This window comes from Platichthys flesus, chromosome 20, assembly GCF_949316205.1.
Source record: "Platichthys flesus chromosome 20, fPlaFle2.1, whole genome shotgun sequence".
Lineage (NCBI taxonomy): Eukaryota > Metazoa > Chordata > Actinopteri > Pleuronectiformes > Pleuronectidae > Platichthys > Platichthys flesus.
Window position 1 is genome coordinate 11,549,305 of NC_084964.1, and position 15,889 is coordinate 11,565,193.

Genomic DNA, 15,889 nt, shown 5'->3' on the forward strand with positions numbered 1-15,889 from the left:
TAGGGGGCATTATGTAAAGAAAGGTTCTTTAATGTAAATGTACTTGGCTTGTGTCTCCAGAGACCGTGGTCCCCATGAGATTCCCTGAGCATGATGTTTAAAGGCTTGTTTGTGCCCTGAAATCAATAGAAAATGCAGCGACAGTGTAATATTGGCCTCATCGTGGTGTTTTCTGAAAACTGTCACCCAAAGCAAAGAAAAAAAACATAAATAATCAAACCTCACGCTCTGTAACACCTCGAGGTGACTCATTTTTGGGCAGGTATTAATATCAGCTTTTTTCGGTGTCGTTTCTCCGGTTTTGTTTTAATGGGGAGCAAAACATCTGGGCTTGAATTTGTCCTTTTTGTAAATGCTCGCGTGAAGTGCACATGTAGAGTGGGCATGCAGCAGAGGGGAAAACATTAATGTGCGCTGAAGATGAAAGAGAAATGCATCAACGTTTAGAGCCGCCTGTGATGTCGGCTTCAATGTAATGGGACGAAGTCTGGTAATTTTCAATTAGAGAAGAGGTGGAGTTTCAAAATTTCTGCTTTCCGCGCCTTGCAGCAAGAATCCATAATCCACAGGAGGTATATATATATATCAACATAAATTCCCGACTGTAATTCCAAACTACGCGCTGGGCTCAAAAGAAATGAAGGATAAGCCCGCTGTTTGGATAATGCACATCAGCGTCTCCCGTAGCAAGGTTGTGGAGCAGTCGTGTTATCAAAATCCACTGTTCTCCCTGCCGCCCCCCCATGCTATCTTTTCCCTTCAAATTCATAACCTCCCAGCTGTGTGTTTCTCCAGGGATTTCCCCATCTCAACCCCCCCACCCCTCGGCCCCTCTCACCCCACCCCGGCTCACAGACAGACTGCGGGAGTCTGTTGGGAACCTGACACAACATATACTCCACTGTGAAGCAGAGGTGTCAGAGTCTGTGGGCTGCATCTCCGCCAAACGAGGAGCCGTGGAAATGCCAAATCCCCTTTTATTTCTCCACACTTAACAGGATGCAACAAAAAAATAAATAAACAGGAAAAAACACACGTGTTAAACGCGAGAGTGGTAGGCGCGGACCAGCTGTGTGGGATGCATCCATAGGAAAGAAGAAAAAAAACACTATGTATAGATCCCGTGGCCTATTTAGAACGCTGTTTATGTGACTACAAGTTAGCAGGCTTAGCTCCGAGTGAGGATGCAAAGTATTATGGGAAGGGCGAGGAGGGGATGACATGACCCACTTGGAGTTCATTTGTGTAAGGTACTTTAAGGGAAACCAAAAGCCCTTTGATTTAACGTCTGCTCTTTGTTTAAAGATTTAGATTTTTTTTTTTCGGTCGCAAGATATACTGCAGCCACTCTCAAAGGGCTTCCACGCACTTCACTGAATACTCTTTGCTTTCCGCCTCAGCCTATATTTAGATTCAGCTCGCTTCTCCCAGTGTTATTGAGAGCCACATCCCATTGAGTTGGGAATATTGTTTCCCTTACTTCGTCCCGAAATAGGGATTAATAATCCAGAGCAAGGGAAGAGGATACACGCAAACATGCGAGGCCATACCGGCAGACGTGTGTGTCTGGTGTACTTTGCAAGACAAACACTCAGAGGGGCCTTGTAGCTCCAGACAGTTCCTTGCCTCCACTGGGAATAAAACACTCAACCTGACCAGCGAGGTATGTCACCCGGAAAATGAGCCATGTTTGTTTCTCCTTCCACTAAATGCCGGTGAAGTCAGAGTGGAGGAGTTGCTTCCCTGTGTGTGTTTGTGTGTGTGTGTGTGTGTGGCGGGGCTCAGATTGACGATGCATGTCTCCAAAAAAGCAGCTTTTCTGGATTTGTGTATTCTTTTAGTGTGTTCGTGTTTGGGCTATATGTTGATGAGGCCCGTGCATAATGAGCTGCTTTATAATGCTCTAGAAATAGCAAAGAAAACAGAGAGGAGCTCTCCCATGAATGTCTCACCAGCGATGCCTGTGACAGTGGAGGCCTGTGGTGGAGGCTGAGCTTTGAAGTAATTACTTTCCTGTGAATATCTCTTTTCCTGCATACATTAGAAGCACAGACACTTCCCATGTAATCACCGACAAGGACGGTATGTTGCAAATTGTTCCCAAGTGCTCACACGCCCACACGCCAACATACTTCCGAGGCACCGTGCAGATGTTGTTGGAGGATTATTGCACTTACTTGGGTATTGATTTACAATAACGGCAGATTGGGGGGAAATCTTTTTTTTACGTCGCTCGGTTAGTGTTGTGGCTTTTTAATGGTGTTTGGGAATTATGTAGCAGCTTTTAGTTCCGTGGTATTCACCTACTCACTAGAGGTGGTCGTTTTGGAGGATATATTGGCAGCTGGATGAGAAGAGAGGAGACACTTTATACAATGACAAAATCTGCTGACCCGGCTCCTCTAAAGCTGCTTCCAGACGAGCAACTGAAGTTCAGACATCTTCTTCCTGAAAAGCCTGCAGAGGGGCTGTATGTGAGAATTTTTGCAACAAAGTCGTTTGCTGCAGTCATTCCCCACAACTTTTCCTGACAAAAACATGTGACTTCTGCAGAGGAATGTTTACGTCATGTCCTCCCTCCTTCATGCTCGACTTTAACACCTCAATATTCCAGCCCCTTTCCTATTTCCACGCCTGTTTTCCCCTTGTTGTTCTTTCTGTTTGTAAGATTACAAACAGACACTCCTGTTTTCAGTGTTTATCCTAAGCTAAGCTAAGCTAATTAGCTGTTGTAGCATCATATTAACCACACACATAAGAGGGCGCTGTCGACACGCTTATCTAAACTGTTCCATCAGATGCTATATAACAGAATGTGATGAATGCTGTAATTTCCATGTCCTCAGTTTTCTACGTTACATTTTCTCACTCTTGAACAAGATGGTGGCTCAGAGATACTTTCAGAGTGAAGTCAATACAGAGAGCTAAAAAGATGAATGAAGCCCAGGTTTTTTTTATCACCTTTGCGGTTTCACGATTCAACTTTTACATCGCTATCATTTTTCAAGTTATCGAACAAAACTTATTTATTAGTTTTCTCTCCCCGTGAGAAGATGAGGCTTAATCGGAACTTAAACAGACACTTACCAAGACAAAAGGAAAAACATGGAGATCCCTCTCTTCTTTCAATATCTCCGCTTTCCCGTCCTACTCTCTTGCTTATTCTCCTTTTGTCCTAAAGAAGGACATTTTCGTCCCATGGGGGATAATAATATTGACGTGTAGAGATGAGCTATTGATTGAGAGGAGAGGACAGCGAGACAGTTGACATGCAGCAGATTACGACTACCCGAGCAGCATAAGCATGCATACATGTCTGTGGCGTGTAAGTAGGGATGCACCACTTACACTTTCAAGTCTCGGCCGATGTGCAACGCGTCAGTTTTGTTAGAGGATGTCAAACACGGGGAAAGTGGAGGAGTGGGCGCACGTCTTCTCCTGCAGGCCTCTCGAGCTTTGGCGCTCGCTACACATCTTTTTATGTGTCGGGAAATTGATGCAACACAGCTTTGTTCTAATGCCGTACGATATATATGAAGAGATAATGAGATTGGGTTCCGTCCTGATTGAAGGGGATGATGACATCGATATGAAATAGCTTCTGCTGGGCTTCTCGGTGGACTTAGATGCATCGTTCTTGTCTCGCTGGACATTTGACCTGCAATGGTTTGCACAGATTAAATAAGTTGTTCAGCCACAACACGGCCTCCTATACAGACACACACCAGGTAGGAGTCTGGTTATGTCTCCTTTTATTTTGAAAAGATGCTCGAAGACACTCCTGGACGCAGCTTCTGCAGAGCAGGTCAATGTCACAGAGAACGAGCTGAGCGAGACACTTCTCGCGTGTCATCTCGTGGACGAGCTCAATGAACACACACAGCAAATAGATTCCCACTGGCAATTATGCAAATGTGGATGTGACATGCGAGTCTGAGCCGAGCGTGATGCGACGAGAGGGGAATTCACCGACACTTGGCTGCTCCACCGCTGCTGCTGCTGCTGCTGCTTCTGCCGTTAGCATTAGCATTGTTCACACATCCTCTCATCTTAGGCCGCTTCCACACCCCTCCCCCCTTCTCCCTCCCTCTCTCTCTTTACCCCCTCCACCGCCATGTCTCCATCCTCCTCCTCCTCCTCCTCCTCCCCGCCCGCCTGCGTCCTCTCTTTCCTGTTCTCGCTGCGGTGTTGCTATAGCAACGGAGAAATGTGGGAATACCTCCGTCCTTCAGAACGCAGGAGAGAGAGAGAGAGAGAGAGAGAGAGAGAGAAAGAGAGAGAGATGGAGGCAGAGAGGAAGAGGGGAAGGATGGGAGACAGACATGGAGTCAAGGGGGAGACAGACGTAGAGACGAGGCGAGAGGAAGAGTAGAGGAGAAGAGAGGAGAGATGAGGCGAGGAGGAAGTGTGGAAAAGACTGTTAATTAAAAGACGGAGAGCAAGTGGCTGTGACTCACTGCCTGAATGGACACCATTGCCTGTCACTTAGCCCCTGACTCCGAGCAGTTGTCCCCCTCCTCGGCCCCTCCTAAAAGCCGCCTTCCCATTGATATTCAGGCTCGGCGATGGAGAAGACGCCGCCGCCGTTATCCGACGGGAGGGCGGGGTGCCAGTGTGGGTGGGGTGGGTTAGACTGGGATGGCATGGTGTCACACCGCCACCGCGTAGCTCCACGCTGGGCCCTACGCACGCCATTTGTTTGACAATCCATGTGTCCTGGATGTCTCCATTTGTAGTGAGGCTGCAGTTTCCATGACAACGCCCAGACTAAAATAGCACCCCGCTTTCTTCCGTCTCTCTCTCTCTCTCTTTCTCTCCCTCTCTTTTTCTTTCTCCCTCTCTCCTCTGCTCACAATACACTCGTAAAAACTGTTCATTCCTGATCCTGGGCCTTGTTCTATCAGGCAGAGATGTCCCATACAGGTCGTCTCCATTCATCATATGGATTGGAGGACATGTAACCACCCCCCCCCCCTCCCCCTCTCTTCCCCCACCCATCATCACCTTCACACAAACACACGCACACACGCACCTACACAAGCATCACTTCTCCACCTACCTCTTATCTTCCGTTCTCAGTCTCTCGGTCGCCCTGCAACAGATTCTGTCAACATGCATCAACCTCTGCGTTGCCATGACAACAGTCTTGAAAATCACTGCAATTATTTCAACAAAGACAAAAACACTGCAGCCACTTGGGGGAGAGGGGGGGGGGAATAGGACGGAGTGCGTGTGTGTGCGCGCATGTACGTGTGCGCGTGTTTCATGTTTTTTAGGTGAGTGTGAGAGAGGGAGACATGCAGGGCTGTGAGTGTCTGCATGCATGTTTAGTGACCCTTCACTGAACTGTTGCATATCAACTGTAGCAGCAAATGTGCATATGTTGGTGTGAGTGTGTGTGCATATATTAAGAGTACAGCCTGTGTGTGTGTGTGGGTTTGTGTGTGTGTGTGTGTGTGTGTTTGTGTGTGCAGGCCTCATATGATGAAACTCCTGTCATCCACTCAGGCCTCTGAGTATGTATATGTTGTTCTGTGGTGCAGCACAGGTGGACTCACTGATGCATTTGTGCAGGTGAATCAAAGCCAACCTGTACCAGCTACAGTGCCACGTGTATACAGCATGTGTGTGTGTGTGTGTGTGTGTGTGTTTGTGTGTGTGTCAGACTGTGACAGGATTGGATTACAGTACACCACTGTGAAAGGCTGAGTCAAGCAGATGGACACAGAGATTTGCACAAGTACAGTTAATGATTTCCAATTTGAGCTACTTTATACTTTTACTTTATTAATACAAACATTATGAAGTCACTACTTCCACCTTGGCCTCATGTTACAGTAAGGTGTTGCCCATGAATGCATATCTAATAATCAATAATGACCAGTGCATTTTAATGTTACCAAAGCAAGCAGTTTGATATAATAAATATTTATCAATACTTAAGGCCCTGAGAGCTCAATGCAATGCAAATCATAAAAACGTGTGCGAATAGACACAACACATGCAAATGGAGAAAGCGTTTGATAGCAAATAATCAACATATATAAAATCACATAAGATCAACAACAGACAAAACACCGGGATGTGAAAGAGTTAAAAGTTACTCAGTTACTTAAGTGTATTTCACCAGGTTACTTGAATTGGAGAGTCAAAGTCATGGTGGCTTAAGTGTCCCGAGCGTATTCATCACTTTTAAATTCCCCCTTGAATCACCTCTGTTGTGTGGTGGAGTATTTGCAGCATGTGCGCATGTGTCATCGTATTGACCAAGCTGTGCTTTCTCACATTGTAGTGTGTTGAGCTCTGTGGGCCACCGTACTCAGTACTATCCTGAGTGGTGCTGCAAGGACATTGGTTTCCACGCAGGATATAAATGTAACAGAATAATCCAAATTTAACAGACACTAAGTTAGGAGTTTAATTGAGCTATTTTAAAAAGGCTGAACAATACAGAAACGTAAAGATTGTGTATTTGTTGGATCCATTTTCAGAGACACGGAGTAAAAGCAACAGTTACATGATGAATATGGAATAAACTGCTGTGTCCATGTTTATCATAACATAAGAATCTGTTCCCTAGTATATGTTATTTTCAGGAATAAGCTATGTCAGACTTTGGCTGTAGATTCAAAACATGGAAATGTTGTAAGACAAATATATAGTTTCACCCGAATTATCTTCTACATAATTTTGGGATTACCTCTATCTGTAATGGAGTGTTTTAACATTCTGTTGACGTCAAGTGGATATTTCCACCACCAGCTGTCAAATGTGGGCGCTGTTTACTGCAGCTCAATTGTTCATCTAATGTTTAGATTAAACATGTTGCACAGACAAGCCGCCTCTGTGAATACAGTGCTGTGTGTTACTTTGTGCAATAGATCCTATCTTCAACTTATCAAACATGATGTCAACGCTGTATGCCTCTAAATCTTCACACTCGCTAATCCCATTGTGTCCCATAAAGCTGCTTTGATACTAACAGATACTTACACGTGTGCCGAGTCAGGAGAAACACTCCAGGCACTGTAATTTCGGGGTTAAACCCACGACAGATGACATAGCAAATTATAATGAGTGTTTGTTGCCTGTGGCCAGTGTGTAAGTGTGTGTGAGTGGGTGTTTACGCACGCAGAGGAAAGCCAGGTGGTCGCGTCTTATCTTAACCAATTTCTTTGTCGTTTTGTTCCTCTATAGCTGAAAAAAAGTCCTGCAGGATCCGTATCCCTGGCTCCAAAGTGGATTAATCCAACATGCATCCTTGAGTTGAAAAGCTGACTCAAATATGAATGCCAGGATGAGCTGTCATGTCACTGCACAGCGAGGAATTGGCAGAGACAGTGATTTGGAGTCCAGTCGACTATGAAGTAGATTGGGACCAGAAATCCCCGGGGAGAGAGAGTGAGACGAGGTCAGACAGGAGGGCTATAAAAGCTCTGCCTCCTTTACTGGAACATGCACTTAATGTCAATCCGGGTATGACTGGAGGTTTGGGATGCACAGCAGTGAACCCTTTGGCTAAAACTGCTAAATGTGAACAAGTATGCTGAGGTGAGTGCACGCGTTCATTTATTCAGTCTGTTCAATATTTTGGTCACAAGGCTTTTTTTTTGTTGTGCACGCATTAAAATGGAAATCAAGATTATGTCGATTATGGGCACATTTGGAATTAGGATCAAACATACCTGTTCTAAATGGTTTTTTTTGATTGTTTTATACATAGATTTTTTTTTTTAACATGGTTTCCTTCATATCAGCAGAGGAACGCTTGAGGTCGAGATTGAGTCAAAACAATGTGGAAGTCCCAGAAAAGTTCCGGCTGTTTATTCTTCCTCTGCTGCATCTGCCTGGCCGAGTGTCGGGTGCTGAAGTTTGTCGTCGCTGTAAGTTTTTTTTATCCCCTTTAATAACGCTAATACTTTTGTGTTATACTTTCACATGAAATTGTCCAACGCACGTTTACAAGATGCATTTTTCGAATAATATATAAACTCCTTTAGATTACACGAGTGGGATGCTACTGTACATGGCGGCTGATTCCACTGTACTCTGCTGCTGCTCGGTGAGCGGTATTACCCTCACACATTTATGTGACAAAGGATTACTTTGAGTCTAAACTCCGACAGTGTCGAGCGTATCTCACTCAGACACCACAGCTTAGTTCATAAACCTCTTTGCATCTTTTTTTTCTCTGACACTGGAGTTCAGTGGTTGAATGGGAGGGAAAAAAAGTGATTGAAGGATTTAAGTGAAAATCACAAATGTGGAAGAAGTTGTTTTTCATCCTTTTAGGCTCCTTATCTGTTACCTCACATGTTGTACTTGTGCGTTTTACACTTGCTACTCACTTGTATTAACAAAAAGGATGACAACAGTTAACAAATCAAAGAACAACATGACTATTAACATTTACACTAGTGATGACTCCCAATATTTTATCACCCTATTGAAAAGATTCCAGGAGGATGTCCCTGATGTCCATGCACCCCCTAGTTTTGGAACCACTTGGGAACCTTATGATCAAATTGTATTCATGTTAAATTTAACAAGTTGTTAGTCCTCAAATTGTGTTTGTTCTTATGGTGACTTGAAGTTAACTATCGATTATGAGACATGTATTTAAAATATGTTTCAGCTTGACTTTCTATATAACATTTTCAAGTAAGTTATAATAAGTAACTGTGTTATAATTTGTACTTTTGATTCTATGCAGAACAGATCAAAATAAATATATTAAAAAAATGACAAATAAGACACAGTGAATAAAAGCACTGTTTTATTTTAAAATCTAAAAAAATAACGAAATTCCCTTAAATTAGAAAATACAAAATAAGTATGCAAGACCCTCTTTTATTACTAAAATTCAGATTATTAAATAACTTTTTAATTAAATGAACAAATTGATTTATTCATTTGAAAGTTTGCTGTTAAAGTACATGTGCATATGGCCATTTTATTTTGTATTAGCTGTGAAGTTTGGGCTGATTTCAGTGTAAAATCTTAGTTCCACTCCCAACGATTGTTTTTGGCATCAAAACAACAAGGATCTCAAACAGTGAACCGTGACCTTGTTGACTTCACTTTGTGCTCTCCTCTTTCCTTGAGCGTCCCAAGTCGCTGTGGCGCAAAAGCACGAAGTGAATCAGATGTGTCCGTAATCCGGTTTAATCAACCTGTGTGTAATGTCACTGCCCAGAAAGTGAGTCCTCAGTTTAATCACACTACCGGAGCCGCTCTCAGCGTTTGTGTCTCGGTGACATCACCGCTGTGACTCCGCGCCGTCCTAACTCACAGACCGAGCTGCCCTGAGATCTCAGGTTTCTATTTCTGACTTCTGTCCCAGGGTGTGTTTCCTCCTTTAAGTACACAGTGTAATGGCTGACACAGCAGCGGGACATGTGTATCCAAAGTGACATCATGTGTTATGAATTTTTCAGGTGTTGCGCCACGGCGACCGATCACCCATTGAGTCATATCCCAGGGATCCGCATGGGGCAGACGTGTGGGCTCAGGGCTTCGGACAGCTGACTGAGGTACTGGGTGTTATTCTCTGTGTGTGTGTGTGTGTGTGTGTGTCACTAGTAATGCTTTGGGCACAGGCCTCAAACCTGTCGGGTAACCTCCAGATGTAGGTGTAGGTATGATGTCCCAGCATTTTTATTGTTTCTGAAGAAGGCCTAAAGCAGGGTGACACATGTCGAAGAAGTTTTCAGTATATAGTCAACACAAATAATAATCTACCAACAAATTCAGCAAACGAGTGCAGTGTTAGATTTGGTGTGCGATTTGGACAGGCAGCAACATTCATAGAATCACTTCCTGTTTATCAATTAAATTTGTTTTCTTCATTTCATTGCTGCGATCATAGATATATATATAAAGGCTAGATGTCTCGGCTAACCCCGTCGAACATCCGCACATGGCGGCCATCTTGCCACATTTAGCTTGCTCACCCATAACATTGTGTTACAGTGGTACCTACTTTTTAAATAACCATAACTTGCTCAATTTTCAACCGATTTTTAAACTGTTTGGTTTGTTATAAATTTCAGAGATGTAGTTATGACACGGCATACTTATGAATAATTATGTTTTTTTCAAAAAAATAGAATAATGCTCTTTATAGGTACAAGATTTCCCTTTTTAAAAATATACATCAAGAATTATTTTATTTTAAAAAGTACACGTTCCACTACCAACACAATGTTATAAGTGGGCGAGCCGTCTGTCGCAAGATGGCTGCCATGTGCGGACGTTCGACTCTGTTGGCTGACAACGCGGATGAGACATCTAGCCTTTATATATATCTATCTATGGCTGAGATGCTTTATATGTTGCTGCATTACAGAGCTTTTATTTTGAAGAGTTGAGAACTTGGGTCTGAGGATTGTGTCGATTCTTAACAGAAACGGCAACATGCAATATATGACAAAAAACCACAAGACCAATATCATATTTAAGAAAATGTAGATAAACCAGGTAGGATTAACACAAAGTTCACTCTGCATCAAAGTCTATTTGTAAAAAGCTCTACACAAAATGTCTAGCACACAAACAATAAGAAAGTAACACTATAATGTAGAACTGGAGTCACTAATGACGAGGAATATTCTGGAAGTAGCTACGGAGCATTAACACAAGAAAAACATCATCTAAAATGTGTCTTACAGAAAAAGGGAACTCGCAGTGTAATTATGACAAAGGCAAACGTCCAAAGGCTTTTAGTGTTGAGCTGCTGGGTGGTGTCAGGAATCACAGTAAATTTCACTTACCGCGTTGCATTCTAAAATCAGTTTCTAATGAGTCCTGAGACGGAAGAAGAGTTTTAATTAAACTCCTTCCTACTGTGACACTGCTCTGCTCTCAGGCAATCAGGCAGTTCGCTGTGAATAAGTGTATTATTCTGGTTTCTCCGATGCCCCAACAGAAGGGGCTGAAATAAGTTGTTTTGTGCAAATAACGTCGAGGCTGACTTTTAATCTGCCACATCCTCAGCGAAAAAAATGTCAGATTTTAGCCCCCTTATTATTCTTTACTCACAACAAGGGCACTTTTCCTTTCAGCTGGGCATGAAACAACAGTTTGAGCTGGGCAGGTTTCTGAGGAGGCGCTACGGAGACTTCCTCAGCGAGGACTACGACAACAGAGAGGTGAGTGCGGTTTCTGTATTTGTGTATGCGTACTGTGGGATTGTTTAATTTGTTCCTACTCTGCTTAGCTGAACTCCCCTGTGAGCCATGTGGGCAATCAGTGTCACCTAATCCTGTCGCCGTGCAGCCCCCCCCCCCCATGCCCCCAACATGTGAAATCAGGTTCATGTGTGGCCCGGCGATAATCTGTGACGCCTGCAGCCACGCTAGGTTAATGAGCATGACTCATATTGGTGGTATCGCCGGCGTGGCCCTGGTAATGGGCTGTAACATGTTGCGGGATGTGTGTGTGTGTGTGTGTGTGTGTGTGTGTGTGTGTGTGGGGGGGGGGGGGTTAATCTTGTTCCATGTGCAGTGCAGTTGGCAGCATGCATGTTGCTTCAGTGTGCCCCTGGGCTGCATGTTCAGCACACTGTCATTACCAAGATATGATTTCCGCTTTCCTTTTCCCTGCCTGGTTGTTTTTTTTTTACACTCAATGTGTTCCTTTTCTCCCTCCCCCATCCCCCCTGCGCTTTGCACCCATGCATTCATTTCTCCTCTCTCTCTCTCTCTCTCTCTCTCTCTCTCTCTCTCTCTCTCTCTCTCTCTCTCTCTCTCTCTTTTAAATAACACACAATTACCACAAAAATAACAACTCTTCTCAGGACCTGTCATTGGCGATTTGTCGTCCAAATCTCAGTCAACATTTCCCCGCGCTGCCATGTCTGTTTTAATTTGACAAAAGCAAAAGGGGGGGGGGGGGGGGGGGGGGGAGACAGAGAATAAGCCTCCTATGCATCGCAGGGACATCCAACCTTATCAGCGTGATTTACTGTGCGCAAAAACCTGACATGGGGTGACAGAGAGATATAGACGAGCGAAGCCTGATGTCAGAAGAGATCACAGCGAGGACGGATGTTGCTCCCCCTCCTTCTCTCATCCATTTGGATCCTTTCTGACTCCCCTGCTTTCCATGCTCAGGGAATACCTCAGTTAACTTGGGATAAATGCAGCTCACTCATGATACACTTCGGCCTTGCTCTGTGCATTTATTAAACCCAAATAGCAAAACAATTATGTGCATTTCTACTGTGCAAATGCAAATTCATTCCTTTTGAGTTTCCGAAATACATTTTCCTTAGTCTATAAAAAGCAAACATGTCCTATTTGGAACAACGCAGTGGAGCGAGGTATCTAGAATCGGCACAAGCTGTTTTTTTTTATTTTAACTCAATCTTTCTTCCTTGTTTCTGACAGTTTTATGTCCGGAGCACCGACTACGACCGGACTCTGATGAGCGCCCAGGCCTGCCTCGCTGGAATGTTCCCCCCATCCAGACGCCCGCCTCCCATCGTGCCCCAGTTGCTCTGGCGGCCCATTCCAGTGCACACCATCCCCAGGGCTCAGGACAAGGTGCCGCTGCAGGGCCACATAAATATGTCCTTCCAAAAACCTGCACGGGGTCATTTGAGTCTGTCCTACTCCATGCTCACCCCAGCCATGTGACCCCCTGCTGTGTTAAAGTGTGAAATGAACATATAATTGTGCCTCAGAAGAATTGCACTGACTGCAGTTAAAATGCACTGATGTTGTGCTGTGGCTTTCGAATCCCTCAAGCTGCTGAAGACTCCAGGCAAAGACTGTCCAAGGTTCAGAGCGCTGATGACGGACACCTTCGAGAGCGAGCATTACCAGAGGTTCCTGAGGACTCACCAGGTGAGACAAAGCACAGGAAGGGACGCCTACCCTCTAATCACACAGCTCTGCGGCTCGTCCCCAGCATCTGCTCGGTGACGCGAACGCTCCACTCGCAGCACAGTGTGTGATAGAAGTCACTTTTCCATGAGTCATGTGGCTGTTAACCGCCGAAAGCTACTTTGTAACTTGTTGTCTTATATCGTCAGCGTTATATAATCAAAGTTGCTGCGAATAATACTTTTTCACCTCGGCCATGTCTCCCCCCCCCCCCCCCCCCCCCTGCATATTCATACCTCGATTTGTCAAATAACAAAACACTGTGAAATGCGCATTTCTGTAAATAACGGTGAAATATAAACTTCACACACAGTAGCTGGTGCCAATGTTATCGGCACCTCCGGCGGACGTGTTAGTTATATGCCGTAGACATCGCGTCCTCTCAGGGATTTTTCTCAGGCACGGTGACTCCAGTGCCTACGAAAAAAGCTGCACGGTGCAATTTCTCTCACATTCTCAGAGACACTAATTAACGGTCGGATTGAATTAGATTAAGAATTCCGATGAAAAAGGGTTTTAATTAAACCGGGTCCCACGTGTGCTGCCCAATAGCGGGGGTGTTGGAGATCAGGACAGCAGGGCTCTCCTGGATTGAATTTTCACACCCTCTGCTGGAGGCACAGCACCTGCAGGTCACGTGCAACAACTGAACTGGGGCCATTTTTCATTGCGTCGTCCATCCAGAGGTTAAACCCGCCACGACACCAGTAAACTAAATGAATCCATCCGGTTAAGTGGCTTTTGTGCAACTTTGCATCCTCAACACAGAACGAGAGACATTTTATTTGCGGACCTCCAAAAACAACCACAAAAAATGTTTAATACCTCTCGTAAAAATGATAATTAGTGTCGTATTTCCTGGAGCTTTTTCAGTCGGCGTGAAGACTTTAATGTATTCTCTCTCCTGCTTCCCCCTGCAGCACTTTGTGGAGGGACTCTCCAACCACACCGGTTACCCTGTGTCCAAACTGGTCGGCAAAAAGATATGGAGGGTCTACGACACGCTCAACTGTCAGGTGTGTGTTGCTATTCTCACATGAACACGATGAAGCCTGTTACGCTTCCTGTGTTCTGCAGTTTACAAATGCCTCAATTATTGACACAAGCAGCGGCCGCGGAGCAGAGAGAGAGAGAGAGAGAGGGGAAAAGGAAAAAAAAGAGCTTCCTTCAGCAAATCTGCAGAGGGACGGGGCGGCAGTAGGCGGTGTGGAGACATCACTTTTATACACCTAGTGAGACATGAACAGGACAACATATTGAAAGGATAATTAAAGCATTAGGAGATGGGAGGATTCTAGGCCAGGTTGGATACACTCCTTCAACCAGGCAAAAATGGGCATCTGTTATCTTCAGGACCGACGCTAAAAATAGCCGCGATAATAGAAACCACGAAACGCTGCCTTTATATCTTTTTTTATTTTGTATGTGTTGTGCGGGTGTGTGTGTGTGTGTGTGTCTGTTTGCAGAGGGTCCATAACTTGACTCTCCCACGTTGGGCCACCCAAGACGTCCTGGACACCCTGAGGAGAATCGCGTCCTTCGAGGTCACGTACAGCATCCTCAGCCACAAGAGGAAAGAGAAGGCCAGGCTCTCGGGAGGTGGGGCTTCTCATCGGCGGCGACGAATGTGACAAAAATCTTATTAGAGCAGGGAAATAATCTGTATTGTTGTGACTGCCGGCGGAGCGGGGGTCGTGTGTCCCAGAAGCATATTAGCCCATTTGCGCTGATGAAGAGGACGATTACAGATGCTCAATAAGGTCAAAGAGGATTGTGTTAGCGTGTGAAAATACTCCATTCACACTGCTGACACTGTGTTAATGCACCAGGGGTTCTGCTGAATGCCATCCTGAGGAATTTCTCCCGTGCCGTGGAGCAAGGCAGCAGCCTGAAGTTCATTATGTACTCAGCTGTGAGTTGAGTGTTTGGACAGAGCACACACACACACACACACACATTTATAATCTATTGCACAAACTGTGTCTCCTCAGCTGCTCACTGCCGTGACGTCTTGTTTCTCATTCCAGCATGACTCCACACTCATCACCCTCCAGGCAGCGCTGGACGTGTACGACGGCCTTCTCCCGCCTTACGCTGCCTGTCAGCTCTTCGAGTTCTACCAGGAGTATGATGGGTAATGACTCTCCTTTATGACACCGCTCTTCTCTATGCATATTCAAGTGCGCTATCAAACACCACATTTTGAGTAACCGTATTCCGCCGCCGAGCCACAGTAAAAACCGTTCGAGTGCATTCGCTGTTTTTTCTATTCGATTAAAATCTGGCCAAAGCTCCAGGAAACATAATGGACATCAAGACATTTACATAATGCTCGCCATAATTGCACGTCTTCTCATTCTATTCATCCTAATAACCCCCCCAGGTCCTATTCTCTGGAGCTGTATTACCACAACGACTCCAGGCGGGAGCCCTACCCCAACGCCGTGCCGGGATGCAACGGGCTGAACCCCTGCCCTCTGTCCCTGTTCAGTGAGCTGGTGCGGGACGTGGTGGCGGAGGACTGGGAGGCCGAATGTGGGTTTCGGACAAAATGGTCCAGCACAGGTGAAGTTCACACCTCTTAGCCTTGGCACTGTTAATTGCTTCAACTGCAACACCTCTATATCGTTCTTTATCCGTGATCTACTGTGGGGACACGACAGGGGTTTTGAATAATCCCCCAAATGTGCCATATCCACCGGTACTCAACCAGGGTCGTTTATCTCTCACAGGTGTGTTAACAGCTCTTGCAGTGGCCGTGGGTCTCCTGGCAGTGGCGCTGTTGTGCAGCATAGGAGTGGCAGTCCACAGGAGGCGGAGGCACTAATCCAGGGAGGTGTAATGCAACGTGCCAAAAATACAGAGAGGTGCTCGGGAGCTGCGGAAACAGCTCTAATAATAATAATGTGCCATGCATTTTCATAATTCACATGCTGGCTGTGTGTGTTCATGAGCTCTCTTTTCATGTTCGTGGATTGTTAATGAAAATAATTTAACAGAGA

General features: G+C 45.1%; 1 protein-coding gene across 2 annotated transcripts; it reads left to right on the forward strand.

The window, feature by feature from the left end:
* Positions 1-7,095: 7,095 nt before the first annotated feature.
* On the forward strand, positions 7,096-15,889 carry LOC133931453 (testicular acid phosphatase homolog). 2 transcript variants are annotated; one of them, XM_062378338.1, is made up of 12 exons: positions 7,096-7,551; positions 7,758-7,883; positions 9,438-9,533; positions 11,064-11,150; positions 12,390-12,545; positions 12,750-12,848; positions 13,808-13,903; positions 14,354-14,486; positions 14,717-14,799; positions 14,915-15,021; positions 15,271-15,452; positions 15,620-15,889. In XM_062378338.1, the coding sequence occupies exons 2-12, from the start codon at positions 7,794-7,796 to the stop codon at positions 15,712-15,714; spliced, it is 1,224 nt and encodes a 407-aa protein (XP_062234322.1). In that variant the 5' UTR covers positions 7,096-7,551; positions 7,758-7,793; the 3' UTR covers positions 15,715-15,889. The 2 variants fall into 2 exon arrangements, with proteins under 2 accessions (XP_062234322.1, XP_062234323.1); XM_062378339.1 differs by lacking the exons at positions 7,096-7,551; positions 7,758-7,883 and adding an exon at positions 8,907-9,317.

What these genes read in the sequence shown, in the direction of transcription:
- LOC133931453 (XM_062378338.1), top strand. Translation starts at nt 7,794, where the DNA reads ATGTGGAAGTCCCAGAAAAGTTCCGGCTGTTTATTCTTCCTCTGCTGC. An exon ending in AGGACTACGACAACAGAGAG is followed by an intron (nt 11,151 to 12,389) that starts GTGAGTGCGGTT and finishes TGTTTCTGACAG; the next exon opens with TTTTATGTCCGGAGCACCGA. An exon ending in TCCCCAGGGCTCAGGACAAG is followed by an intron (nt 12,546 to 12,749) that starts GTGCCGCTGCAG and finishes GAATCCCTCAAG; the next exon opens with CTGCTGAAGACTCCAGGCAA.